Source organism: Pempheris klunzingeri, chromosome 13 (assembly GCF_042242105.1).
Source record: "Pempheris klunzingeri isolate RE-2024b chromosome 13, fPemKlu1.hap1, whole genome shotgun sequence".
Classification (NCBI taxonomy): Eukaryota; Metazoa; Chordata; class Actinopteri; order Acropomatiformes; family Pempheridae; genus Pempheris; species Pempheris klunzingeri.
In genome coordinates this window covers 9,495,340-9,523,055 of record NC_092024.1, presented here as the reverse complement: position 1 = coordinate 9,523,055, position 27,716 = coordinate 9,495,340, and the positions used below count along the sequence as shown (strand labels likewise).

The 27,716-nt window shown below is 43.1% G+C and overlaps 3 protein-coding genes across 5 annotated transcripts; 1 reads left to right on the top strand and 2 right to left on the bottom strand.

Annotated features, from left to right (window-relative positions):
• Positions 1-248: 248 nt before the first annotated feature.
• Positions 249-5,582, bottom strand: LOC139212146 (kelch-like protein 28). The gene is made up of 6 exons (XM_070842618.1): positions 5,497-5,582; positions 4,349-4,609; positions 3,618-4,255; positions 3,047-3,490; positions 1,681-1,889; positions 249-1,587 (listed from the first exon to the last, which is right to left on the bottom strand). The coding sequence occupies exons 2-6, from the start codon at positions 4,607-4,609 to the stop codon at positions 1,424-1,426; spliced, it is 1,716 nt and encodes a 571-aa protein (XP_070698719.1). The 5' UTR covers positions 5,497-5,582; the 3' UTR covers positions 249-1,423.
• A 2,173-nt stretch (positions 5,583-7,755) lies between these two features.
• Positions 7,756-20,703, top strand: LOC139212284 (TOG array regulator of axonemal microtubules protein 1). 2 transcript variants are annotated; one of them, XM_070842798.1, is made up of 23 exons: positions 7,756-7,982; positions 8,543-9,718; positions 11,446-11,512; positions 13,129-13,257; positions 13,367-13,630; positions 13,746-14,029; positions 14,193-14,422; positions 14,775-14,869; positions 14,958-15,122; positions 15,238-15,303; positions 15,587-15,756; positions 15,848-16,013; positions 16,156-16,392; positions 16,780-16,903; positions 17,250-17,355; positions 17,584-17,819; positions 17,944-18,102; positions 18,492-18,618; positions 18,714-18,829; positions 18,931-19,114; positions 19,211-19,430; positions 19,534-19,620; positions 19,727-20,703. In XM_070842798.1, exons 2-23 carry the CDS (start codon positions 8,687-8,689, stop codon positions 19,978-19,980), a joined length of 4,518 nt encoding a protein of 1,505 aa, XP_070698899.1. In that variant the 5' UTR covers positions 7,756-7,982; positions 8,543-8,686; the 3' UTR covers positions 19,981-20,703. The 2 variants fall into 2 exon arrangements, with proteins under 2 accessions (XP_070698899.1, XP_070698898.1); XM_070842797.1 differs by having other exon boundaries at positions 15,845-16,013.
• A 424-nt stretch (positions 20,704-21,127) lies between these two features.
• Positions 21,128-27,262, bottom strand: ccdc28b (coiled-coil domain containing 28B). Of its 2 annotated transcripts, XM_070842357.1 has the most exons (7): positions 27,104-27,262; positions 25,498-25,857; positions 24,555-24,724; positions 24,172-24,326; positions 23,094-23,116; positions 22,908-22,971; positions 21,128-21,700 (listed from the first exon to the last, which is right to left on the bottom strand). In XM_070842357.1, the coding sequence occupies exons 2-6, from the start codon at positions 25,731-25,733 to the stop codon at positions 22,917-22,919; spliced, it is 639 nt and encodes a 212-aa protein (XP_070698458.1). In that variant the 5' UTR covers positions 25,734-25,857; positions 27,104-27,262; the 3' UTR covers positions 21,128-21,700; positions 22,908-22,916. The 2 variants fall into 2 exon arrangements, with proteins under 2 accessions (XP_070698458.1, XP_070698456.1); XM_070842355.1 differs by having other exon boundaries at positions 21,128-22,971.
• Between the last annotated feature and the right edge of the window lie 454 nt (positions 27,263-27,716).

Here is a 27,716-nt window from a genome sequence, read left to right as displayed (position 1 = left end):
GGCTAAGAGAGTGATATTTACCAAGGAACAGGCGTAGAGACAATTACAAAACATGCTCATGTCCTGCAACAGGGACAATCTGAGGGGAGGGGAAGGCTAACTAGAACAGATCAAATAAAACATAGTGCTAATTTTCAGAGAGGAGTTTGTGGTCGTCCAACCACAGGCTTACTTTTCAGGAGGAGTTCTTATTGCATGGTTGGGGGCCATTAAATTTTATGCATTTAAATGCACATTTAATCTAATGCAGTAATGTAGCAGAGGCTGAACAGAGGTTGACCTAATTATGTGAGGCAACACAGACAAACAGCTGAATCCTGAATCCTAAATATAGCACCAGTTGGTATTGTGTACAGACCAAAGGGTGAAAAGAGGGCCAAGGTCGATTTCAACTATCGTGAAGAGTAGCAAGTTCATGACCTGACCGTAGGAAGATTAACAAAAGCTACAACATGGGGTTTTTTAAATGGCTCCGAGGAATGAAGCAGAGACTAAGTGGCAAACACTCTGAGGAGAATTTGTCATTCACCTCTACACTGACCCTTGGAATCGAACTACACACACATCCGCACACACACTAGTGACCCAGTGCAGAAAAACATTTACAGGCAATGCACTAGAGGATATATTCATATCTATATATTTCATTTAGACTATTTACAAGAGAGAAAAAGGCAGCCCTTTTTGAGAAAATATAAAGATTCCAACTTTTCTCTTTTTTGTGAAGCACTGATTTTGATGCAGAACTCCTGCGTTGCTGAGCCCAAGCATCAGTTCTGCACGCAGACACGTAACAAAACAAACAATCCTATCTGACATGCATGTACCCCTCGAGCATACACACGGACATACACACTACATGGCCAACAACCACATATTCATACCAATACACCAGCAAACTGCAGTGTTCTACAAAATTTGAACACATGGTTCCAGTTGCAGCAGGGAAATAAAAAAAAAAAAAAAAAAAAGATTGAAGTGTTAAACAGAATTAATGGCATGAAGGAAAACAAACAATGTCTGCTAACACAACAGAAAAGTTAGAAACAAAAGTGACAAGTTTTCTCCCACAATCCTCTGGGAAATGGCTCAGAGTCCTCATTGTGGTCCAGCAGCAGTAGAGCGGTTGTCTCCTCGTGCCCTTGACGACAGCCGTCCAATCTTCCTCCCATCTTTCTCTTTTCTGCACGACTTTGCAGCTCTTCCTCATCTCTGCAGCCACGCCTGTGGTCCCCCTCTAACCAGCCAGCTAGCCCGGCACATCCATCCACCCAGCAGGCTCTCTCTCCTCTGGTGTTCACGTCGGTGTGCAGCGCTCCTCTGCACCTGGAGGATGAATGTGGGGAAAGAGGAGGAGACAACAAAAAAGAAACGTCTTTGTGTCTAAGATCTCTTATTGGGTCCTAGCTGGCCGGGCCATGGGTCAAAGGGCAGTCAGACCAAAGTTGCAACGGCAATACATCATGCCGCTCGAGTCCAACCAGCTGTCTGAGATAGGGTCATAGCGCTGGACAGTGTTCAGGTAGGATGACCCGGAGTGACCTCCCACCACATAGAGGTAGTTGTCCACGATGGCAGAGCCCACACCTGCAAGATAACGCCACAGTTGTATTTAGCCAATAGCATTAATTTCTAAATCCTACAAACGGGGGCTCTAGCTAAAATATGACGTAAACTCACCAGTACGTGGTTCATTCATTGGCCGACAGGCTGTCCACTGGTTCTGATGCGGATCATACCTCTCGATGCTGGACAGGTGCGACACTCCGTTGTGTCCACCCACCACGAATATGAAGCCGAGCATGACGCCCACTCCGAAGTTGATCCTCTTATCTGCCATGGGGGCTACCATTTCCCAGGCATCCTTGCTGGGGTCGTATCGCTCCACGCTGTGTGGAACAGATTCAGCACGATTAACAAAATGCACAGAGGTTTAAAAAGTCCAAATATAAACGGAACCGATTTCCCAGCCCTCTAAAATTCCTAAATAAACCCCCATCTTAATGTTATAGTGATTTACCCATTGTTAGAAAATAACCATTGTTGTTTTCATATATTAGACAGGCATAACTGAAACAGCAGCTATCTGGGAAATCTGCTCAACAATAAGACATGCAAAACCAATGTACTCTTCAAAAGATTTATTTCAGGAGTGGGGAATCTTCTTCAGATGCAAGTCTAATTTGGAAATACAGAACTTAATTGAACTGATATTTAGCCATATTTAAAGGCTACAAACAGCTCAGGGAGGTCTGATCATACAAACTGCTTAATGAGGCTATGAATTACTAAATCTGACCAGACTTAAACAAACTCCACAACAGTGACTGGAACTCTGGCATTGGGATTGTTTTGCAGTATGCAAGGACATATAAGCCACTGGGGAACGGAAAAAAAAAAAATATTCCCCAAAGATTCTCTATCCAAACACATTCTCCTGAGGGGTTTCAGGAGTCAAGGAAACGAGCAACAGAGGCACCGCTCTCTAGAGGTCCACAGCAACAACACCGGTCTAATCAGCAGCACAGAGCCAGGCACCCTCTCAATGAAACTCCAGCCACCACTTCTGTTATGGCTCCACTCATTAACAGGGCCCTGGCCATTTTCTCAGCAACACTTGACATCCCTCACTTGATTGCTAGTTCTATTAAATAACCAACACGACCTTGAGCGAGAAAGACAGGTTACGGCATCTAAAAGAGCTAGTGGCTTTTCACTGAGATGAAAGACTTTTTTTTTTTTTAAAAAAGGGTGTTTGAGCACCAAAGCTTTATGTTACTCGTGCCAAATGTCACCTGTAGGAGAACAAAGGTTAGCTGCGTGTTTTGTTTCTATATGGCTGTGTGCAGTCCTCACATCATACAAAATCTTCAATAGAAGTGGTTTCAGCTGAAGGGAAAAATGTTATTCACAATGTATACTCACAATAACTAACTATAACAAGTTCATCAGTCACATTATCACACATGTTCAAAGTTCCTCATTCTTAAATATAGCATAAATGTGTTAGGGAAAAGGGAAAAGATCATATCCACAGTGGCAGTACCTGTTCATGTGGGCTGGGCCATAGCCTCCAATAGCGTACACCATGCCGTCCAGCACAGCGGTGGCAAAGCAGCTGCGGGACTTTGTCATGGGTGCCACAGGCTGCCACTCCTTCAATTTGGGGACATATTTCTCCACTGACTGGAGGTAATACTGGCCGTCATAGCCACCAAGGGCGTACAGCTCCCCAGCCAGGACGACCACCCCGAGCGTGCTGCGGCACTCAGCCATACGCTCTACCGAGGACCATGTGTTGCTTTCAGGGTCCCAGCTCTCCACTGTACTCTCGTGTCTCCGATAGCTAATGCCTTGTCTCATGTGTGTGGCGATGCCGCCCACCACATACACCTTGTGGTCCAGCACTGCCACTCCAAATTCATATCGGGGTACGCTGAGAGGAGCCAGTCCTATCCACGAATCTGTCTGAGGGAAATACATTTCCATGCTGCAAGAGAAAGACAGAAATCATCTGATGAGTCTACTTGTTTTTGAACACAGAACTTAGACAGGCATATACAATCCAGAAGTTTGCAACGTTTCCTTTCCACAGTGCTCCAAATTATTATCATTACCTTTCTAATGTTGCAAACAGTCCAGCCTTGCCTCCTACTGCAAGCAGCACCTTCGGGGCACACCTGGGTCGTGCCGACAACACAGTCTGATAGGAGAGCCGGTGCTCAGGCATAAAATGATATTTGAGGGCCTCATTGAGCAGGTGCTTGCATGCGTGGTCATCTCGTATAAGGTGGTTGGCTTCATATAGGCGGGTGAGAAATTTGACGCTGAGGAGTGGAAGGCGAACACAGTGCAGCAGCTGCGCCAGATGCTGCTGTCTCTCGGTTACATCATATTTGATCCACGACTCCAAGGCGTAAAATACAGTCTCCTCTGTGACCACCTTAAGGCAGTCATTGGACACAATCTCATCCAACTCAGCCCTCGTCAGTTCAAAAAACTCCTCTGTCTGACAAACTTCCTCAAAGTTCTCACAGATGAACTTAGTTGCAGCCAGGCACAGGTCATGACAGCCGTATGTTTCTGCAAAGCGGGAGATGCCTATACAGTTCCCAGCGTCCAGCTGGCTCTCCAAGAAGGAGCAGCACTCCTTAAGTACGAGCTTAACTTGGAGTAAATTGGCAGCCGGTAGCAGAGATTCCACTGTTTCCTGGGAGATAAACACCGTGCCGGTGTAGGCATACTCAACGATGGCCTAGAAGAGAGAGAGTAAAAGCGTCACATAAACAATACCCATGACACCTCAGTTAATCAGTGCAGTTAATAAGGTGTCTGGCTCCATACATACCTGCAAGGCAGTCTCGTCAATGCACTGGAACTCCACCTCAGAGGTCTCCTTTTCCGACAGGTTACCCGTGAACATGGCCTTGAAGTAAGGGCTGATGCTGGCCAGCACTACTTTGTGGGCATGGATCTTGGCATCACCCACACGCAGGACGATGTCACATAGTTCATGATCCTGCCGCAAGAGCTGGAGGCCTTGCAGCAGCTGCTCTGAGTGAGGCCGTTTCAGACTGGCAAACATATAGGACTGGTCCTGCTGGTCCATCTGAGAGCAGGAAGCCACATTTCAGTGCAGTGTAGACATTTTGAAAAGGCTACTGATTCAGTGCGATTTTCAGATTCATTGACATGTGGCCAACAACCAGTTGAGACACTGGAAATCAACCATTTGTCATCTTGTCAATGAGACTACATGCCTGAAAAGCCAACTAACACAGGCCTGTGCATCATGACGTAATGACAGCAAGCGTTAAGGAGACATGCCCGAGCGGTGTGATGCATTCAGGGATGTTTCCAAGTCACACAGTAGTGATTCCGACCCGCTGGAAGCAGCGAGACAAGCTAAAGAAGCATGATCTCCTTAATCCACTGCTAACGCATCCTAAAGTTAACCTACCGTACTTAATAGAAAGCTCACACACTTTTAGCTCAACCTCAAGCCAGCTGCCCTGGACACTGGTGTGCATTTATGCTTTATGACATCCAGTCACAATAAATGTGAGTTTGTTGACTGGGGCCTTGGTTTGATTTCTGAACGGGGGGACATGGCCAGATCAAAACTCGGTAGCTACCTCTTAGCTTTACACCAGCAGACAGCTAGTGCGCTAGCTAACACACTGTAAAAAAAAAAACCCATCAACAACTTGGGGTATGCAGGGGCAAATATCCACGGATTCAATATTTACATTAACATCGACAGTCATGCTAGCAGCGTATCATCAACAATGTTGGACTCCAGCAAGTACACGGTGCCTATATCTCTGTTTCATTGCACTGCAGTCAGCGAAGGTTAGCTGCTAAAAATAAACACGGTTACTGTGGCTAGCTGCATCATTGATTGATATACAGTAACATGGCTGACAGACACTAAACGTGACGTTATAGCTAGCTGTCAGATAACATTTATATATTGTCAAATCAAGAAAAACAAACCTGTAACCTATAGTCCGTCTGGTGTGCCGCTGTAATGACCGATTTTGCAGTGGCAGAGACAGGGAACCCCGGGCGGCTATCAGGAAAACAACCTACTGCCAACCTAGCCACGAAGCTACAGAGCAGCTCTTATAATACCCAGCTATCGGGGCAGCACACCCACTTCCGCTCTGGTTTCAAAATAAAAGTCGCAGCCACTCACAGGGAAGAGCCACGTCCGTGTGAGACAGTGTCTCAGAGTGGTAGTCAACTTTACCGGTGTTTATGTGCATCTGATGACCCCGCCCAAAACATATATCCTCCAGTAATATTAGTAATATCAGAAAAATATACTTGAAAGGACAGGTTTGGATTTAAAAAAAAATCTGTATTAATATGATACTGCATGTCCATATCTAAAGTGTTATTGTGTGTGAGAGTTATTGGCCAGTGTCAGTGTTATACATTGCATTAAATTATTGTTAATACATTCATTTGCAAGAAACATTCCACTGTTTTAGCTGGTTCAAGTTGAGCTACTTTTGACCAATTTACACATTTTTGGATAGTTTAGTCCATAACAAAGCATCATATTTTCAGCTCATTATGGGATTATTTGCATTTAAAGATTTAATTTGCAACTTTACAAGTAATTATGTATTTGCCTCTTAAGTATTATTGGTGAAATATTCTGTATAAAGTTGAATACATTTTAAGTAAAGTAAGTACATCAAAAGTGTGTATCAATGGTTCATTTACAAAAACAGACATCTCAGTCATGTTTTTTTTTGGGCGCTCTGGTTTTGATAAGGTATCGAAATTTTTTTTTAATGTTCTTATATTGTGCACTCAAGTGAAACTGACAAACTGGCATTGGTTTATTCTTTTTAAGAATGGCTTTTGCTTGTTTTTGCAAATGATCTCTTTATAAACAGTTTTCATTGTTCATGAATATTTTACAGTAAATCTGAAATTCAATTGTGTCTCCCATGACATGGCTTATTATTATTAGTATTCATTATATATTATACAATATACTATGCTCATACAATACCTTATGATATATCTTATTCTGAGCTATATCGGTGTGCTGTGCTTATATTATAATTTATTTACTATATATATTGTTTTATACTGCACTATATTATACTATATCATGTAAGAAGATATGTAATGTTATACTGTTTGTTGTTTAATGTACTACATCATATCTAATACAGACAACTCTATGTATAATTACAAAATCACATTATATAATGTTGTGGTGTATGCTGTTGTAGCTAATGGAATCATATTACTCTAACTTTTATACTGTACATTGCTGACTTTGCTGCTTTCTATTTATTCCACTCATATTTCTATTTTACATAATTATAATTGTTCTTTTTTTTATCATTAGGCCTATTTCTGTCCTCATGCTGTTGTACCACCCACATTTCCTCTCTGGGGATCAAAAAAAAGGATTATCTTAACTTATCTTATTTTTTAAATCATCAATCAAAGGGAGTGACCAATGTTGTTCTTTTTATGTTTCTATAAAAGTAGGGGTTTGTGGTTGGCTTTATATACTATAGATAAATACATAGGCTATTTGAGAAAATATAAACGTTTTTGACATCATACCTGAATAGAAATAATACCAAAACAAACAGCAACCCACAATACATTTTAAGTGATATTTATATTATATTTACAATTTACAAATTCTTTATTGCCTTAAGCACAACAATTACAGTGAAGCAGTTGTTGGCAATAAAATTCTTCAGCCTTGGGCTCCTCCCAACAGTGAACTCACATATATAACTCATGTATATCTGTAGAAGAAATCACTTTAAAAGAAAGTCACAAGTGGATGATTAGCATCAAATATATAAGACAACATAATCTAAGAAATAGGACAAAACATTCAAGACATAAGAAAACATAGTCTAAGAAATAAGACAAAGAATCTGAATATAATCTAAGATATAAGAGGTAAAACATAAAATGGTGCAGTAGCTAAAATATATTAATAAGTATAATAACATGTAAAATACAGTATAATAAAATGACTAAAGCTGTGTTAGACATGTGACCGCTGGGGCAGCAGATAGGCGGCAATAAGTTACATAATGTTAATGTATAATAACACATAGACCGCTGCAGCTGTGAGCTGAGGAGCCTGCAGGAACAGGCGTCGCCATGGAAGCGCTCAGTTTGCGACATGTATTCGCCATTTTGCTGCCCGTGTGTGTGTGTGTGTGTGTGCGTGCGTGCGTGTGTTTATATGAGTGAGTGTGTGTGAGTGTGAGTGAGTGAGTGTGTGTGTGGGCTCCTCTCTGTGAGAATACCCCTGTAGCTCCCAAACATTCAACACTCCCAGGACTCCAGATACCAGCTAAAACTACCGGGGAAAATGTCTGCACTCAGACTACTGTAGCTGCCGCAGCATGACACGGACATTTGGACGACGTAACATTAGATAGCCTCGTCGAGCGTCACCGAAGAGGACCGAGGAGAAATGCGAGGTCTATTTTCTTGCTGTTTTTCTAACTTTGCTAGCTCAGTCAGTCCTAACACCATTAGCGGAGTAGTTAGCTTAGCTTAGCACCGTTTGAACGGTTAGCTAACTAACGCTAAGATTCTATGTAGTTAGCTAACCAGCGATTAATCAGGCTGCTTAACGGTAACGTTAACGTGTAGTCAGGGATTGATTGTAAGCTCATTGAGGGCACTGCTTAATATCGTATAACTGGCTGAGGCTCCAAACGACAGACTTCACAGTAATCAGTGTCACAATAGCAGGGAATAAGGTAACTTCACATACAGCTGTAAAGGTCATCTCTACCTATTCTGCTATGAATGGACAGGACAGCCACAAGTGGTTGTGCCCACTCCCTCTGTTCTAATGTTAGTTCACAGTGATCGATCACGAGGCACTTAGATCAATTAGTTACGGTTATTTGGTTGTGTTGTAACGTGTTTATATACATAAATTTCCTCCTCGCTGCATTCATTTCACTCTGAGGAATGTAATTAGCTCTGTGTACACTCCCGTTCATCTAACCACCATGTTTTGTGTTCACAGCTTGACTAACAGCAGAGTGGTTTTCCACCACCAACCACTCAGGATGAAAGCACCAAGTAAAAAGGAGGAATATTATTGTCCTCACAGGATTGTGTTAGCTTTAGTGAATTCTCAAATCTGACCACAGCAGTAAGACCATCAATAATGATACCTGGATTGATCTCCCAGGAGTTACACGAGCAGCTCCTGGACCCGAAGAACTACCAAAATCGCACAAATGGGGTGGAAGAGCTCAAACACATCCTCTCAGAAGTGGACATTAAATCAGTCCCACCTGGCAGTATTCAGGAGTTCATCAGTTTTCTCCCTCGACTGCTGGATGACAGTAATTTTAAAGTGCTGCATGGCACATTACAAGTTTTAAACTTACTCATTCTGAAGTTAGACACAGGTGTGGACAAATATTTCAAACAGATAGTCTTTGTGGCTCTGAAGGCCCTAGGGGATACCCGTACCGTAACCAGAAATGAATACATGAATGTGTTTCGACAGCTTATGAAAACTGTTGCACCGCAACAAATATTGGATCTTGTCACTGGTAACTTGAAACACAAGAATTCAAGGGTTCGGGAAGATGTCCTTATCATTATTATGGCAGCTATGCTCACTCTTCCTAGGAAAGATTTTAACATCCCCAAACTTTGTTTTGAGGTTGCACCATACCTGGCTGACAGCAAAAGGAAGGTCCGCCACGCCTCCCTTGAGCTGTTTGCTGTTTTTGACTGTTGCCTTGACACAGGGAAAAAGCAGCCTCTAATGAAAGCTGTAGACATGGTTGAGCTCAATGAGGATGCAGAGGGTCTTATGGCAGCTGTACAGGCAAGACGAGCAAGGCACGTCCTTCCAAAGCTCTCCTCTGAGGGGATAGTGGAGTATGGTTTGGTGGTACCAAAACCAGGACAGCGGAGCACCCTGCAGTACAGTTCTGGAGCTGATCTGGACTGGGTGATGAACGGAGGGCGGATTAGCAGTGCCAGGAGCCACAGAACTGAACCAGACTGTGACCGATTGTATGGCTATGGCAGCTTAGGCTCTCTCACTGATGACCTTCCACTTCAAAGGAGGATTGTCAGCGCAGGTAAAGGGAAGAACAAACTTCCCTGGGAGATATCGAGCTTTTCCTCTACTGAGAATGACCAGCAATGCAGTACCCTCAATGGAAAGTGCTCTGAACAGGTGAGGTTCATCATCACTGCAGACTCTTGTGATAATTATTTAGTATAAGTCCTTGCTAACTCTATGAGTCAAAATAAGATCTACAGCTTAGAGGGTAATTCTGAGGTATTGTGGGTTAGTTTTCCCTGATAGCAGGTGGATAATTTTGTTGTTATGGATCGACATGAATGAGGCAGCTGTTGACTCAACAAGGAGTTGTTTTTTCTAAAAATACTTGTTGAAATCCAAAGCAATTAGTGCTCATTTAGTCCTTTGTTGGCTGTCTGTGCAGAGGTTTTAGGAGCACCAGAGTGTCTTTCAATTACAGAGCATCTCAATGGCAAGGCAGTTATATTGATTTGCTCCCAATCAGTCAGTAATTGCAAACAACATGAAAGGAGTGTTTCTTTTTGTGTGCTTTTTGGCTCCCTTAATCTACAGAGTTATGATGAAGCTGAATCTTAGCAGGAATGAATTAATTTCAATCATTCGATCTGGGATTTTGACAGTTTCTCTGCTGTCAGATTTTTTTTCACTTGTTGTTTGAACAAGCTGAGTGACACCCAAAGGTACCAGTGCAAAAAGATTAACAAAATCTTATATGTGACACTTTTCTCAGTGGGAGTTTGGGGGTAAAAAAAAAAACTAAATATAGTTATATGTCTCATGATACCTTATGGATCAAATGCAGCAACAAGGGACAATATATCTTAAACACATACTGCAAAGAGTTCTGCAGTGTCCTCTTCAGTCAAAGCTTGTGTGTCAGTCCATACACACACACAGACACAGACACACACACGCATACACACTTCCTTAGAAGCATATTGCTCACAGACTGCTGCTTTTTTTTACACCATTAGAAAGTGATCTGTATCTGTTGGTAGGTTAACAATAGACTGAAATGTATCATTGAATATGTGTCTCAGTTTGTTACAAACAGAGAGGCCAACAACTCCAGAATCACTGACACTATTCCTGGAAGACATAGGTGACTCATTTCTCTGCACAGCGACAGCATCCGTCGTCTTGAGAATAAGCAGTATGACCACCAGGGTCATACTATTAGCTAACAAGCTAAAACGATCCGTTAAACATAAGCAACCATCAGTTCTATTCAAATGAAAAAAAAGTCCGTAGGTTGAGATGAGTGGCTGTGTTTCATGACGTATTAATTGACCATATTTTATTCTGGAAACTGTGCTCCAGCTTAGAGCCTCCATTTGAAAAACCTTCTGTTTACAGCACTGTCCTGTTTCCCAGCAACCCCATTAACACACAGCACACTTACTGAAGGGGGCGTGAAATATAATTGGTGATATCACAGGGTTATGCTTGTAAAACATGGCTTATTTACTGCTCTAGTGTTGATTGCAATTGCAACAAACTCTCTACTATGAGCGTTGATCAGATTGTAGGCAAAGGCAGAGATGGTGCAAAAATCAATCATACTTCTCACTCTACTTGAATTACATTTCACAGGTCGCAGGTTGGCAGTTAAAGTTTGATAAGAACAGAAGACGTCATGTACATTTAGTTAAGTCTGTTTATCGTTTACTGTTTACATCCACCCAAATACCGGTGGATCTTGTCTGAACTGGTCAAGTATCTGCTCCATCCTTTTGTTCAGGCCACTGGATGGAATTACACTTTGGCTCTTGTTTGTTTAAGGATTGCTTGACTTTAGTTATTTGAACTTCATCCTCTATTGTTACCATTAAAGCAAATGATTGTCTGCCTTCTGACAGGTGGCCAGTGAAGATTTCCCTCCCATGTCCAGGAAGCTGAGTCCAGAGACCTACATACCAAGTTTCAGTAAGTGTCACTTCTCCCTTCTCTTAACATGACACTCACATTTATTCCATGTGAGATGACAGTGAAGTACAGTTGACTGGCTGTCATGGTCATCTTCAGCTGGACTCAAATTAGAGCGGCTTTAAATTGGATTAGTGTGCTGAGTCAGAGGAGTCAGCGCGCCACATGTCACCAAAAGCCCTGAGATGAGTAAGTTTGCAAGGCAGATGAGTGTCATACCAGGGTCACAACATGCTCGAAAAGACCATTACACTATACCTCTGGCCAACTGATTAGCTTTCTGAACTCTAGCCTTCTGATATGTTACGGACACAATGAATGATAATAGTCAGACTCTAGTACCTACTTCAGTAACAGGTTTCAGCTCATGTGCAATGAAGAAGGCTAATTTAATGTCACTAAGGCCAAGGCAGGTAATCAGAATCAGAATTGGTTTACTGCCAAATAAGTTCACAATGAATTTGTCTATGTTAGTGTCTAACAGCAACCATAGTAAGCAAAAAGAAGTAAAAATAAAAAACAAGAAGCTCTTGCAGTAAGTTAACTGCAGTAGAAAATGAAGCCCAGCAAATGTGGGATGTTTGTGCAACTTAAACAAGGCGTCGAAAGTTTATAGCAGCTTGTCAGTGCCGTCACGTTAAAAATGACCTGCCAGCAGCTGACTGCCCCTCAGTTTGGGCACAAGCAGTAAAAAGAAGTCCAGTGACAGGGAATTGCCAGATTTTGTGCCAGAATTTTCTAACTTCATACTTAGATATCATTGCCAAAATGTTATGTTGTTTCTCACCTCAGTGAATTTTATTCTATTCTATGTTGGATTTTATCTCCTTAACCCACTGGCTGTTTGATTTTCACAATTTATGCAGGGATTAGACTCACTTCGATTGCTGCCACCATATTTTATGTAATCTGGACGCATGCTTGTGGTAATCCTTAAATGAAGATTACAAGTGTAGGAGATGTGCTTAGAGTATTTGAATGTGGTCTTTTTTTCCATACCCTGAAAAAAAAAACAATTGTGTGCTTTGCTAAATTCTTCCACTCTTGTGTAACGTTATTGCGTCAATGTCCCATTTTTATGGCTGCAGCTGTGTGAGACCCCCTCTATGTAGCCTCTGTGTCCCCCAAACAATCAAAACAGTCCTCACAGGAGAGACAAGACTTAAAACTTTTCAAATTTATAGTTGCAAAGTTTGCCAGCAGTATTTACCAGGGTAGTTAAGCAAGCAATCTAATCATCTATTTAATGATTTAATACATACATAGTGATATTAGTAAGAGTGATGGAAATTTCCTAGATAAAAAAACCAAAAGTGGAATAGATTAATTCCCAAACAATGTATAATTCACCATAGTATATCACATACTTTAATCACAGAACGTAAGTGAGAAGGTAACCTTAAAAAATTAAAGTAAATCAACTAAACAATATATTGATTCCAACAGTAAAAATGACACCTAGTAATAGAATAGTAAGTTTATCCCATCTTTGTATAATACACTTACACTTAAATCATCAGTTTACAGAGGGATTGTCACTGTCAGGTAAATCCTTTGAGTCATGTGCAAACCTGTTTGGTTTATTGTGCGAATGGCAAAATTTACTTTCCATCTAGGTTCTGCAGAGCCTCAGAAGCCACATTCCTCCAGAAGGAGGGCGTCTCCTGCACGCCTCAGAAGAAGTGGAAGCCTAAACTTGGACCCCGACATCTTTAAAACGACCACCTTCTCTGACCCAGATGCTGGTAAGGAGTCAGAACCTCAAAGTTGTCTGCTTATTATTTAAAAAACGTCCCTGTAAAGTGTGTCCAGTTTTCGGTTTTTCATGGTTCCTGACGTCCCCCTCTCTCACAGTGGCATCCAAGGGACGTGTGCTCTCAAGGAACCCCAGTGTTGAGCGCACGTTTTCCCTCCCCTCGAACCCCACCACGTCCGGCTCCTTCCTACTACCCTCCTATCCATTGGCTACACTCCCTGGAGGCATGCTTACTCCAACGCTGTCCCGCCGTCACGCAGACTCCTCCCTCTCCATGTCCAACACCTGGCCCAACAAGAGAGAGAACAGCCCTCAGCAGCGAGACACCAGCCCCTGGAGCGACACAACAGGAGCAGCAACAGGTAATCAACTGAAGAGACCTATGTCGACATGTGGGATATCAGCTGAATGCAAAAATGATGTGGCTTCTTTGCATCATCTGTGTTTTTTTTATCCTCCCTGTTTTGCCCCCTTTAGCAGATCATCTCTCAAGCAGATGCTCTCCCCGGCCTCTCCGTGCCACCCTCGTGAGCTCCTCCTCCACTTCATCATTCCGCCGGGCTCTGAGCAGCACCAGGGCAAACCTGTCTATCTCACCAGTTGTCCCAACAGCAGAGCAGGTCCAGTTCCATAATGGCCAGAGGTCCAATGCTCCAGGCAGCCCTCAGAATCAGCAGCTAGAGAGGGACCCTCATCTGGACCTTAAAAGCATCAGTGCAGCACAAGAGCCTCAGGAGGATTATCCTCTGGATATGCAGGAGGTCAGCAAAACAGTCTGGTTTTTCCTATCCTATCCTATCCTATCCTTAGAAAGACTCAGGTGGAAAATACAGGACACAGCAAGTTCTGCTAGTCCAGAGCCTGTTTGGCTAATGTTCCTCTCCTCTCCATGCTCAAATGTGTCAATTTGTGTGTTGCTCACAGATGCTGAACTCCCTGCGCTCGTTGCGCAACAGTGCTGCCAAGAAGAGGGCCAAAGCGAGCCTTAGCAGTTCAGATCCAGATCCAGACAGCCCTGACTCAGCTGTGAGGCTGGGCCCCTTTCTGGACTCATCATCACAAACCTCTCCGATGCTTACCAGTTCAGCCAGCGAGAGTGGTCTTTACAGTTTGAGCTCAGTCGCCAACTCCAGCTTCAGTGGCATCAAAACCAGGTAAAGGATCCACGTTTTGCTACATTTTGCATTTCTTTTGCTTTTGAAGTCCCTCCATCACTGTCTGTCAAAAGTAGACCCATACTTACAACTTCACAACAACTTCACATTATAATAAAAGTTTTGTGCTTTCGCTAGATTCCTCTTGTAGACTAGATGATGTGATTGGATGTTGATGCATCTTTAGCAGTCATTTATAAGAAATATTAAGATCATGTGAGAGTTGCCCAATGTAAACACAGTCATTAAGATAATCTATGAGATGTTTTCAAGTTGACATGTCAAAACACACCATGGTGTTGAACAGACATTTTTTTTAGCATAGTTTCTCACTTGTCGCATCTGTTAACAGTCCCAGAAACTCCTCAGGAGTTAAGCCTCGCGTTGCAAGAGTGCCTTCTGCAAAACTGAGGTCTTCTGTGTCCATGGACTTCAGCAGCCTTCAAGGTATAAGAGGGATCAAATGTTTTTGCCCAGTGTGTTTTATTGATTAGTTTATCTTATTTTATCTCTATGTTTTCTCTTTTTTTTAAAGGATCGTCTCAGAGACATGAACTGTCATCTGAGGTAGGTGTTGTTGGGCAGAGAGTCACTTACTCTAACGGAACAATCAAATCTGAGGAAGAGACAGCAGGACCGTCCCCGCCATTGGTCAAACCAGCGCTCCGTGAATCAGTCAGAGCTCTTAAGCCTGCCAAAGGTCAGTCAGCAGTGACTCCAAACAGAGCAGAGCTTTTTCTGTGATTTACCTGGTACTAATACTTTGCGTGCTTAAATAATTAAACCCATCAGCATTCCTCTGCTTTGATTCTTAGGATCTCAGAGCCACAGCAGCAGGAACTCACCAGCCACAGATATGCCTGAAGGAGTCATTGGAAGAGGTCAGGCTGTGTAGATTTTACTTTGCATCCATAATCCATCGTTCAGTTGTCTAATATTCTGTTTGGATGCCAAGCAGTTCTGGCCGAGTGCTGTTTTACAACAGACTGAAAGGAGTTACATAAAAACAAAGCCAAATTTTGCAGTGGGCATTTTTTCCCATAATTGATGGATTTAATAGTTTTAATTGATGTAATTAAGGGTTCTTTTAGCTGTTGAGAATGTTTGGTTTCCAGCTGTCCGATAATTGAAGTTCACTGCAAACATCCCTCCCATGCATCTCAGGCATGTTCGGCACTACAGCGTCCTCCAGCCGTCCAGGAGTCGCCTCGTTACTTGAGCAGGGTGATTCTGTGGCCAACCCCCCCACTGATGCCTCAGCAGGCATTTACGGCCATGCTCCGACTGCCAATCACCTAGACAGTGATGACAGCCCACGTTCAGATGAGGTTAAGGTTAGTCACACTTTGTCCAGTGGTAAATCATGGTGAAGGTCATCACACAAAGACCCATTTGGTGAGTTTTTTAATAATGTGTATGCAGCAGAGGATGAACGCCAGGTTTAGCCGGGATAAGACGCGGCAGCAGTGTCTGGATCAGCAAGAGGGGCAGCTCAGTCAAGGAGACCACACGCGAGACAAGATTCGCCACAGAGTCAGACAGATGCTGTCTGACTCACCCACAGAGGAGAATCGAGTATTGATCATCAAAGGCAAGAGAAACATTTGTGAACCATACCCAGCTGTTCAGCTATATGTCTTGGATCTTTCTATGATGTTTTTCATTTTATCCTCATGTTCTTTAAAGAAATAAAATCATCCAGGGACTTGAATTGTTGATTTGCTCTGATGTAGATCTGCATCTGAACGGCAGCACACTGACTTCCACCAAAGCAGACCTTCTCTCTGATGAGTCCCCTATCAGCCCCACCAGTCCTGTCAGCCCACCAGGACCCCAAAGCCCCATCAAGTGCTACACCCCACCCCATCAACCAAGCCCCCCTACAGTTCCCCCCAACCCCAAAAACCTGTCCCGTCTTAGGAGGGCCCCTAGTCTCAGCAGAACCCGACCATCGCTGTCCCACAGCTCAGGTTAGTGGATCATCGTTTTTTTTTTGTAAGCAAACAAAAAATGTCACTGTGTATCTTTATTATGTTGCTATCTGTCATCTCTCAGTTGGTCTGACGCTGGCTTGTAACTCAGCCGTATTCTACCACATTATAAATAGATGAACCAGGGCTTTAACAGGTCTTTGTTTATAGAAAACATTATAACATTAATTAGACTGCAAGAGCCATCAGAGCATGGCTGAATAAGATGTTTGCTTTGGGTAATGTGCCACAATGTGTTGTTTTGACAGCCTACTGTTAATGCACCGCCGCCCACACACACTGCTTGTTTTCTGACTGATAGAGATGTAACACGAGACCTAATCTGTGTGTGTCTGTGTGTTGTGTGGTGTCTGACGGGCCATTTAGATGAGCTGTCCCCTGGCACTGTGGGTCACAAGAAAAATCCCTCCGAGCCTCCGGAACTGTGTCCACTTTCCAAGCCTGACTTGGCGCTGACGCAGAGCTTTAACCTGCTGAGCTCTGAGGACTGGTGAGACACACCTGCACGTTACAGTATTTCAGCCACACTGTTTCAGAATAGGTTTGATCCATCACACTGATAACTCAAATCCAGGGCATCTACACAGGTTTGAAACAATGTAGAATATCATGAAAAACGCATTTGCAGGTATTGATTAGCTTAGAAATTGTGTTAATAGAAAAATATCAAGTTACAGAGATTCCAGTTTCTATTAGCTATACATTTATATACTTTTGTAGAAACAAGCACAGCCCCCTTCATCATACACCATATTTAGCAGGAACCATAACTTAACATTTGGTCAACAAAGTCAATGAAAATGGCTACTAGCTGCATCTTTATATTTTTACTTCAGGGAGAAGAAGATCGAGGGTCTGACATTCCTGCGCAGTCTGGCTCACTACCATTCAGACACACTGCAGGCCAGGCTTCATGATGTCTGTCTGTCTCTCATTCAAGAGGTAGTATAATGTATATATCATTTTGAATTGTATTAATTTTACTGGTTTACTCCATTTGAACTTGAACTGATCCTGATTTTTACACCAATATCTGATTTTGAAGATCATTTTTCAGTGTATATATTCTTTGTCAGATAGATATCTTTAATATCTACCTCAGTTTTCTGTTGTGTGCGGTTGGAACGATCCTGTTTCTGGCGAGGCAGTAATCATGTCCGTCTTATTCAGGTGAAGAACCTGCGGTCAGGTGTGTCCAGGGTTGCAGTGTGTACCCTGGGAGACCTGTACACTCACATGCAGAAGGCAATGGACCAGGAGCTGGATGGGACAGTTAAAGCTTTGCTGCAGAAGGCCGGGGAGAGTAATGCTTTCATCAGGCAGGATGTGGACGCAGCACTGGACTGCATGGTGCAGCACTGCACACCCACTCGTGGCATCAATGCTTTACTCTCTGGGGGACTTAGGTCAGTATGTGTGCTGTTTCACCACACTAATAATTTGGACATTTTGCGGCTACTTATGCACCATTCTTAACATCAAATAATTGAAAAAACGATCATTGCTTGCTGAATTCCCTTCTGTTGGTAGTCACCTCAACGCAGTGGTGAGAAAATGCACCGCCCAGCATCTGTGCAATCTGGTAGACAAGGTTGGTGCTGCACGCCTTTTGTCTGGAGGTAAAGATCTCACTGACAGAATCTTACCTGCCATCACCAAACTCACTCAAGACTCCTCACAGGAAACCAGGTATGTAGTAGTGTATGGTAACGCTTTAAAACCATGATGTGGACAATGTGAAAACAATGTCATCACCAAGTATGTAGGGACACTTTTTTAGCTGCTACACGTGTATTCACCTTGGTTTTTAAAGGTTGGAGCCATTCGGCCTCATTCATGTCATGTTCATGTCATTCATGGTCGGGTTTACACAGATGACTCTTATCACGGTTTATAGGAAATTCTCCAAATGAAGTGTTTGTAATAATGTATTTGGAAATCTGAAAACATCCTAGAAAAACAAAGCAGCTGATTTATGGACATGACATCTGCAGGACCAAAGATAGCAGAGTTTACATAAGACCGATTTACACGATATCTGCATTCTCTTCATACTACTATACTGGCTCAACCCACAGGTACTTTGGGCGGCGAATGCTGCTGTCTCTGTCATCCCACCCTGACTTTGACAAGATCCTGGAGAAATATATCCCCACCAAAGACCTGCCGACTGTCAGAGACACCGTCTTCACCCTCAAGACTAAGGTACTGTGTTTTTTCCTGCACACGTTGCATATTATTGGTGTTTTTGTTTAAGTCCACACTGTCGTCTTACCTGGAGATTGCTGGGGTTTTTTAAGGGCCTTGGTGAGATGCCGCAAGACACCCAGTCAGCCAGGGGTAGACGTTCCCTCCCAGGCAGTGGTACAGTCAGAGCCTCATCTCTCACTAGAGAGCCACTCAATCAGACCAACAGGTGGATGTAAAGATCAAACAAAGTTTGGGAAGTACATCATTCATAATTTACTCACAGGTTTATAAAAGTGAACCATCTGATGAACTCTGCATCATCTACAGGGAGTCTAACAGCCATTACAGCTGTAGATCTCAGACTCAGAGTATTGCAGACAAGACCGAATACATCAAGCAGATCTCAGGTCTGCTGGGTTCAAAGGACTTCAGAGAGAGGATCAAGGGAATCGACCAGCTAGCAGCTGACTGCCAGCACAACCCCAACATGGTCATCAATAGTATATTCCCGGTAAGTGCTAGCTTTTTTTTTTTTTGTCATATGCTTTGGCTCCCAGTTACCATCGTTTCATCCAAATGTCTTTCTTTCTCCTTTGTGTTCTTTCAGGTGTTCGATGCCTTCAAGGCCAGGCTACAGGAGTCCAACAGCAAGGTCAACCTGTATGCCCTCGAGTCTCTACAGAAAATCATCCACTTGTTGAAGGACAACCTGTCCCAAGTGGTCAACATCCTGGTCCCAGCAATCGTGGACAATCACCTCAACTCCAAGAACAGCGCCATCTACTCGGCTGCTATTGGAGCTATTAATGCACTTATCTTAAATCTTGGTACTCATTTTAAGATATTTCTGGAAGAGGTGAAATTGGAGGCTCAGTCTAATTGGAGAATTGTCTGTATGTGACTTTGTGATTTTCTTTGTTTCCGTGACAGATAACATACTTCTTCTTCAGCCTTTCTGCACCAAGGCTCAGTTTTTAAACGGCAAAGCAAAGGTGGATCTTATTGAAAAGGTTGCAGGTATGTTTGTTGTAATAATTCTGAACACTGTAGCAGGACTTAGTCTCAGCCCTCGCTTTAGTTTAAATGCCCCATCACCTTGTTTCTTCTCACTTGGTGTTTCCAGTTCTTGTGACAGACCTCTACCCTCGGAAGCCCCAGATGGTGGAGCAGAAAGTGCTGCCCTTGCTGTGGCACCTCCTGGGCACCTCTACCCACAGCGGCACCATTCATGGCCGGGGCGGCAGCGTGAGGGCTGCTACTGCCAACTTGTGCCAAGCCCTTTACACACAGATGGGGTCCGGCCTGATTGACTGTGCTGCCTCTCAGCCTGCCAATGTCCATAAATGTTTAAACGAGGTCTTGAGGACCTTATCCTAAAGGTAAAACAGAATCCGAACACATCCAGACGTTGGAAGAGAAGAACATATAAACACTGACCTTACTTGAAAACAGAGATGTTGTACATTTCTTATAGTGCCTGCACTTTTATATCAATAAAGAGAAAGTCCTTCAAACTAGGAGCTCTTATTCTTATCTCAGTGAGATTTCCTCTGGTACGGAAGCTTGGACAATTGTAACATACTGACATCAGGTCTTAAACATACACAACCTGCTCTCTTTGCACTTTGAAAAGGTAGCTCATTATCATGAAAGAAAGTTTTACATTTTACCATCCCATGATTGTCATTGCTTATTTCCATCAACTAAACATGTACTGTAGACAAATCAGAGACACAATTGCAGAATGTAAAATTGAAATGCACAAAAAGACGAGGAAGAAGACAGGGACCTGAAAGTTGTATATTTTTGATGTTTCATCCGATGTGATGTGCTATTTTTAAAATGTCTTCTGTAGTTTTAAACATTTGTGAATTGAGATTATTGAGAATAGTACAAAATACCTTTGTACAGCTCAAATGTGTTTTTGCACAGTATTAGTTTAATCTGTAATCGTATGCTGTATGATGGTACAGTTTCTAATTTATCCATTGTGTAATGGTTTAAAAGTCCTGTTAATGATGTGCTGAGTTGGTACCGTCTGTCTTTTTTTTTTTTCTTTTTTGCATGACCAAAACTTTCTGGTAGGATCAAACTGTTGTTAAGGAGATATATATGAACACTGATTGGGGTCCGAAGCAGTTCTCCTGGGCAGCGTGAAAGGAAAAGGAGTTCAGCTTTACTCCAACGGTCGCCTGAGAAACAGTGAGGACCCAGATCTGATTCTGTCTCAGTATAGTGCCAGTCTTCAAGTAGCCTTTCAACTCATCTATTGTTAAATTATATTGAATTTGTTTGTGATCAAGAGCAATGACAGATTGATATATAAATAAAGTGTTTTATTTCTGTAAAACTAACTTCCAGGTGCCTCATTCAGATTGTAATGGGATTAGAAATGGGGTGGAGGGGAACCAGCCACAGCTGTTAATGTCTACATTTGACAGTTATACTTTACAGCTTCTCACAGTGAAAGGTGAATTAAATTATAATCAAGAAACACACACATATACCTTTTAAGATGCCTCATTTACTTTTATTAATGCTTGGATTTACTGAATACACGAGATTCTTCACAAGTTTTCTGTATTTCCTAGTTCATGTGTGAAGCTAATGGTAACCAGTTTTCTGGTGAAATGCCCCTCTTAATATGTAAAATAACAGTAGGAACTGGCTGTGAAGCAGAGCTGCAAATACTGATCAATAAATCATAAATCAACTGACAGCCACAAAAGTAATCAGCAACTGTTTTGATGACAGATTACTTGTTAAAAGTTGTTTTTGGAGAGAAAATGTCCAAACTTTCTTGAGTTTCTCTGCGGTACATCATTGAATCGTTGGGTTTGGGGTTGTTGGTCGGACACTTGAAGACATTCAAAGACACTGTCTTGGACACTTTTCAGTATGTTGTGATGTTTTATAGACTAAACAAATAAGTAAATTGAGGAAAGAATCCGCAGATCAATTGATAATGACAATAATCGTAGGTTACAGCCTACATTACAGCATACATCTGTGACGCAGTAATTAGAACGACAAACGTATTGTTTGATTGTAGAGGCGATCCAGGCCAAGGACTTAGAAAAGAGGTAGGCTTAGCAAGCTGTAAAAAAGACTTGGAATTAGTTTTTCAATGCACACGTGCTTCGACATGCTTTGATGTTTCAGATTGACCACTAATGTTACTTTTATTGGCTTGTCTGGGATTAAATAGTACATCAGTACAAGGAACATCACTGCCGAGTTTGAAAGCACACCTCAAAATCATCATTCCACCCCTAAACTTTTTTCTATGAAAGTAGCTGCCATTTTGAACGTGTACTGTACAGAGATGACTGCCAGCTGCATTACTCTGAATGTGCCGTCATGAGAGTCACTAGGTGATTTTTATAGCACTTCAGTATTGGGGGGTGGGGGCTGGCTTGTGCTTGGGGGCATGCTGCTACTGGGCCAGCATTCACAAAAAAAAAGATAAAGACAATCCTCCAATTCAAAAGTTACTTTAAACCATCAGTGTCAACAAATACAGTAGCTGATCTGCACATTGGCAAAACATATATAAACCATTTTGCACGTGTAAGTTAATCAAACATACATTTCATACATTGGGTCTCCTCACATAGTCCCTTTAAAATGCTCACCATCGTAAAGGTTCACCCAGCTATTATTAAATCCAATCTGTTTTCCAGTATCAAAAGCAAAGATATAAAATGAGGGAGTGTTACTCTAAATAATAGCAAAAGTGAAAACTCCCTTTAAAGTTCTGAGCTAACCACAGTGGCCTTGTCGGCAGGGGTCAAACATGTCTGCTACGAAAGTATGGCTCAAATTTCTTACCTTTGCTAACAGAGACATACACCTGAAATTATGCAAAAGACAAGGCGGTATAGTATGAAATGATACAAAGTCTTCAGCTGCTGTGAAATGTGCTTTGTGTGACAGAGAACCAAAGACTGCACCTGGAGTCAATAATTTGTTACCAAATGATGTAACCAATAAGTGGAGCCACGATCATAACAACATGCTGAAAACTTGAACACACACATTTCCTCTAACACAGCTGTTGATAAGCCCTCTGACCATTTCTTGTGCCATGAATAAGGTTTAGGATTTTGGTTGAGAGTTGATTTAATGCTCGGCTGCTTTGAGTCCCTGTATCGCTCTCCTGGCTTCACTGACCAAATGGAAAAATAGGCCCCCCTCCCGTGGATCTTTCCATTCTGTTACTAAGGCAGCTGGATCAATGCCATGGCAACCTGGACTGGTTAGATGTTGGGAGAAGATGAGTGTGTGGTCGCCGCGCTCCGCACCTCACTCTGTCAGGGACCAGATGTCTTGGGCAGGTCCTGGTTCTCAGCCAAGTGGAGCTTTTGTCTGAACACGGACACATTAAGGATTCACACAGGAGGACTTTGAAGTGAGAGCAGATTGTTTAAATCCAGCGGCTGCGCCCCAGAGCGCCGGGTGATTCCCATCATTCAATTAGGAAAGGATACATGGAGGTGCTGAGCTCCTCCAGCTGCAGGAACAAACGAACAAATGGATGAGGGGAAAACAGAAGCAGCCAAAAATAAACAGCGATGTGGCAGTACACGGGACTAATCACCCAATGTGATCACATTACATAACAGCCTGTTTGTGTCGGGTCAATATTTGAATTCAACTCCCATCATCCGACTACATTGTTTACAAAGGCAAACAGTCAACTTCACTTCTTATCCACACAAAGGAAAGGCGCTTGACAGCCCATCTGCTCTGAGGCACGATTATCCACCAAGTATTCTTGGCAGCACCGTCTGCAATGAGCTGAAGGCTTTTTCTCACCTCCCTCACACATAATTCTGTCACTTCCCCACAGCGAGCATACCAGCCCCAGGCCCGGGTAACTGGGAGCCACACCATACGCTAACAATAGAAGCTCTTTCAAGGCATTCTTGGACTGCACACTGCCGTTTGCGCTGGATAATACCATTAACATTTAAACGTACTGGAAACTATTTTCAGCAATCTTACTGTTATATTATAATATTTCACCATTCCTACTAAATTGTTTCACTTTGTCCAGAGTGGAAGGTAAAAACAATACTAAATACTATATAATACTACACTGCTATATATCTGAAATTCAATCCATCAAACTGCAGACGTTCATTTAAGAAACTGGACCTGTGGTTTAAAACAAAAAGAAAAAAACTGGAGAATCGACCTAATGGAGGGTTTTATCTTCAGACAGATTTTTTATTGTTATTTTTTTCTAATGTCTCAGTGGTGAAATCTTTACTCCATTACCTCAGGCTGGACATTTTGTAAAAACCAGCAGTGAAACCTGCGTCATTGTGCGCTGAGGAACTTCCAACCAGGCTAAACTAAAGAGTCACAGGATGCTTGTCCACCATGGCAGAGACGATCATGAAACACACACTGATTTCTTGTCATTTTAGCAGGTGGTTTTCGCATGCAAAAAGTGAAACGGACTATTCAAAGACTCGTACAACTTGCATTCTGTAACTTTGTTAACAAATGTCAAAAAGCAACAGATGAGGGCGACCCTGTGCTGCTGTGGTTTGTGCTTACGTTACAGAGCAGGTGCTCCAGGTTGTGGTCTGACGCACATTTCCTCTGGTCCTCTGAAAGCTCCTCCACGTGGCTGTCGAGGCTGAAGTGCAGCCGTGCCAGCTTCTCCTGCATCTCACGAACGTGCTCCAGCTGCTCAAAGGAGCACACCTTGCCTAGAAATCAGACGAGTCAACCCCAACACGTGTTAACTCCTTTAAAAGTGTTGTGGAGGATTACTGCAAAGTCAAAAGTATTTCCATGGCAGCAGATGTGCAAAAATAGCAGCACAGCTATTTGATTTCAGTCTGATTCACGTAGCAAAGCCACTCTTCAACCAGCTTTTATTTTCAGCCTGTAACAGAATATTCCCCCGGTGGCCTCTCTAATCAAGGTTATCTTACCAAAAGCCTGTAGTTTGCCTGAGTGGAAGTCGTTGAGGAGGTTGAGCAGGCCTCCCTCCATCTCTCTCACGTCTGAGACGTCTGTGAGAAAAGAGTGCTGCAGAGGGGAAGACTGGACTACTTTACTGGGCCCTGCTGGCTGGGGGGCCCTGGGCTTCTCCTTGTGGGGCCTGAGGAGAGGCAGACAGAAAACATCCCAATCATACAATCAATCAGATGTTGTAACTCATGACCACACTTTTCAAAAACAGTCCATCGGTAAAATCATCTCACACACACACACAGAGGACAAAATATCTTCTGCAAGTATCCATTGTTTCTGTCTTTAGTTAAAGGTTGAGGTGAAATGCATATTTCTACTACTCCCAGTATGGCCTTTTATCCTCTTCACAAGAGAGAAGTTGATTTCTTAGATTCAAGATCCAAGATTTTTATTGTCGGTCCCGTTGTATCAGGACACTCATGTGAAATTCTTTGGCTGTTAGCTCCTTTGGAGTAAGATGCATATAAAGAAAACGATATGTATCAAAATAAAAAAATATATATAGAGCAAGTTAATATTAAAAAACAGAATATAAGGTATGGCAGCAGTGAGAGGTCTACATGCAACAAAGATATATATGAAGATGAAAAATAGACACAAAATGTAACAACCTAGCATCAAATATAAGACAGCTAAAAGGTGCTTATGTAGTCAATGAATTGGTGCTTCACAACATTCAGAACAGGTCAGATATTGCTCAAGTAAAAGCAATAAAAATCTGCTAGGTGCTGATTTCCTGGATATTATCTCTCTCTGGTTACACACTGCACACTGTATCCCATCACACGTTATCTCACTCTATCTGTTCGGACATGAAAGACGTGCAAAGAACACCTGCAGCAGCTGTTTATAACTACCGGTGTTTTCTGGAGGATTTTCCTGCTGAGTTATGACACAAACCTGGTGGTCTTTGGTGGAGCTACGACGGCGGCGAACACCTCTTTGGGCTGTCCCGGCGCTCCTATGGACCTCTTGTACTTGCCTCTGTTCTTGGGGGAGGGGGGCTGCGGCAGGCCGAGGGAGAAGGTGGCACTCTTGCTGGCAGGCAGGACGGAGAGTTTGCGGGGGTTGATCGGGGGAGGAGGGGGCTGGGGGAGAGACACCTTTGGGCTCCGCTTCTTGCGTTTGTCTTCCATTATTATCTATTTAGGGGAAGCTCTCTGGGGTGAGACGAGGGGGCGCCTGCTCTGCCCGGCTGGCGTTCAGGACGTCCTGAAACAACAGAATGTAGGTAGTCCAAGACCAGCAGCCTTCCCCTCCCTGAGAAAAGAGGACAGTGACAGAATTAGTGCTTCTGCTCAGGACTCTCCACTCTGCCAAAAAATAAATAAATAAATAAGTGATGCTTTAATTAGTTTAACAGCATCCTCACTAAATCTGTCACAGAAAAGTCTAAATCAGAGGAAGTGCTGCTACATTTTAATTAAAAGAGACTGAGGACTAATCTATGTGACTAATCTACCTATCTAAATGGGATTGGATTTAGATGAAAGTTTTAAAAGAAAGCAATTGTCTGGCTTTTTTTTCTCTTCATAATCCTACCCTGGTGTAAAAAGTGGGAGTGGAACAGCAGCCTGGAGAGATATTTTTAGACCAGCGTCAAAGTGGAAATACATTAGAGAATGTGTGTGAACTGAAGGAGGGCGCATTACTGCTTAGAGGACAAACAAGCGAACCACAAAAAAATGCTCAAGAAATCCCAAGAAAGCTCCACTGCAGTGGGCAGTCGTTTGTATCTTCTACTACACGACTGACTGAAATGCAGGATCAGGTAATTGGCTGAGCTTCTGCACCAAGATGCAGGACACGAGTCTTTAGAGGAGCGTGCTGCATGTTACACTAATGGACCTAATGTACACAGCTTTCAGACAGATGGCTCAAGCAGACAATCAATATACTGCATTATTATTATTATTATTATAAGGAACTTATTGTGGTATGACAGTGGAGCTTAAGGCTTTACCCTGATTCATTTACACTGAATGAGTGACCAGGAAAAAAGACACCTATACAATGTAAAAAAATACAGCACTTTTATATAAATTAAAAGGCAGTGCAGCATTAGATTGTACTGTTTTGGGTTGCATTTGTTTCTTGTTTGCCGTTCACTTACATGTGTGGTGGTTTATTTTGGGTTCAGTGACACCTCCAGCATATTGGAGCAGAAGAGGTTGTTTCTAGTCACATTAAAGAGAGCTCATCAATGCCACCATGACCCCCTCAGCACAGACTGGGCCTGTGTAAGGCTTTCACCCATTACAATGGATGAGACCGGTGTGACAGTAGCTGTTATCTCCTTAGCCCAAAGATGGCCACTACAGAGATACACAACACGGCAACTTTACGCTCTGAAATCCCTCCGTGCTTCTTCTGTGTGAACACTGGAGCAAAGCTCACAAAAGGACAATACGCGGGCAGCAGTTTGTTGCGCTTCGTTGTTAAATTCAGCGCGGGAGGCGACGTGTAAACAGATTTACCGTCTACGAGCGACACAGATGAGACTCACCGACTCAGAAACGCACCGAAGCAGCTAACCGGCCGAGCGCCGCGTCACATTTCTCCTCCTGCCATTCATAGAAAAGTGCACTTGGTGGAAATTGTCCTCAAATGAAGCGCGGGGGTGTTGAATCAGCCCTGCAGCCCCACCGAGGACCACCGACGGGGTGCAGCGCGCGGCGGCGATGCGCTCGGCTCGTGCGGGGGGGACGTCGTCTTTATCCTTCTTAAAGGGCCAGTCCACACTGAGCTCCCAGCGCGGCCTGTCATACAGGTGCAGCGAACTGTAGGATGAGGGGGGGGGGGGGGGGGGGGGGGGGGGGTCCATGTGCACTGTCTGCTCTTTGGTGGTTATCTGCAAATATGCTGCTTTGCATGATCTATTACAGCAAGAAAGGTGCTTTAAACAGGCCGCGTGGGGGCGCCAGAAATCTCCGTCCGTGTCACTGACATCTTTAAGGAACAAGCAGCTGTGCTGATGGTAAACAAAAACCATCCATAAGGGGGAGGGGTGAGGAGCAGAGGATGGCTTCTGTGGTTCTGCAGGAAGAAACTGACTCTGATGATGTCAGCAGGTGTATCTCAGCTCGGGCAGGGAGGCTCTGACAGAAGAATAAACTAGA

Coding starts and splice junctions, on each gene's coding strand:
- LOC139212146 (XM_070842618.1), bottom strand. CDS start 4,609: ATGGACCAGCAGGACCAGTCCTATATGTTTGCCAGTCTGAAACGGCCT. Junction 3,491..3,617: donor CTGTTTGCAACATTAGAAAG/GTAATGATAATA, acceptor TTTCTCTTGCAG/CATGGAAATGTATTTCCCTC. Junction 1,890..3,046: donor GGCCCAGCCCACATGAACAG/GTACTGCCACTG, acceptor TGTTCCACACAG/CGTGGAGCGATACGACCCCA.
- LOC139212284 (XM_070842797.1), top strand. CDS start 8,687: ATGATACCTGGATTGATCTCCCAGGAGTTACACGAGCAGCTCCTGGAC. Junction 9,719..11,445: donor ATGGAAAGTGCTCTGAACAG/GTGAGGTTCATC, acceptor GCCTTCTGACAG/GTGGCCAGTGAAGATTTCCC. Junction 19,621..19,726: donor TCTTATTGAAAAGGTTGCAG/GTATGTTTGTTG, acceptor TGGTGTTTCCAG/TTCTTGTGACAGACCTCTAC.
- ccdc28b (XM_070842355.1), bottom strand. CDS start 25,733: ATGGAAGACAAACGCAAGAAGCGGAGCCCAAAGGTGTCTCTCCCCCAG. Junction 23,117..24,171: donor TGGAGCACCTGCTCTGTAAC/GTAAGCACAAAC, acceptor TTGTTCCTGCAG/CTGGAGGAGCTCAGCACCTC. Junction 22,972..23,093: donor GAGGAGCTCAGCACCTCCAT/GTATCCTTTCCT, acceptor GTCCGTGTTCAG/ACAAAAGCTCCACTTGGCTG.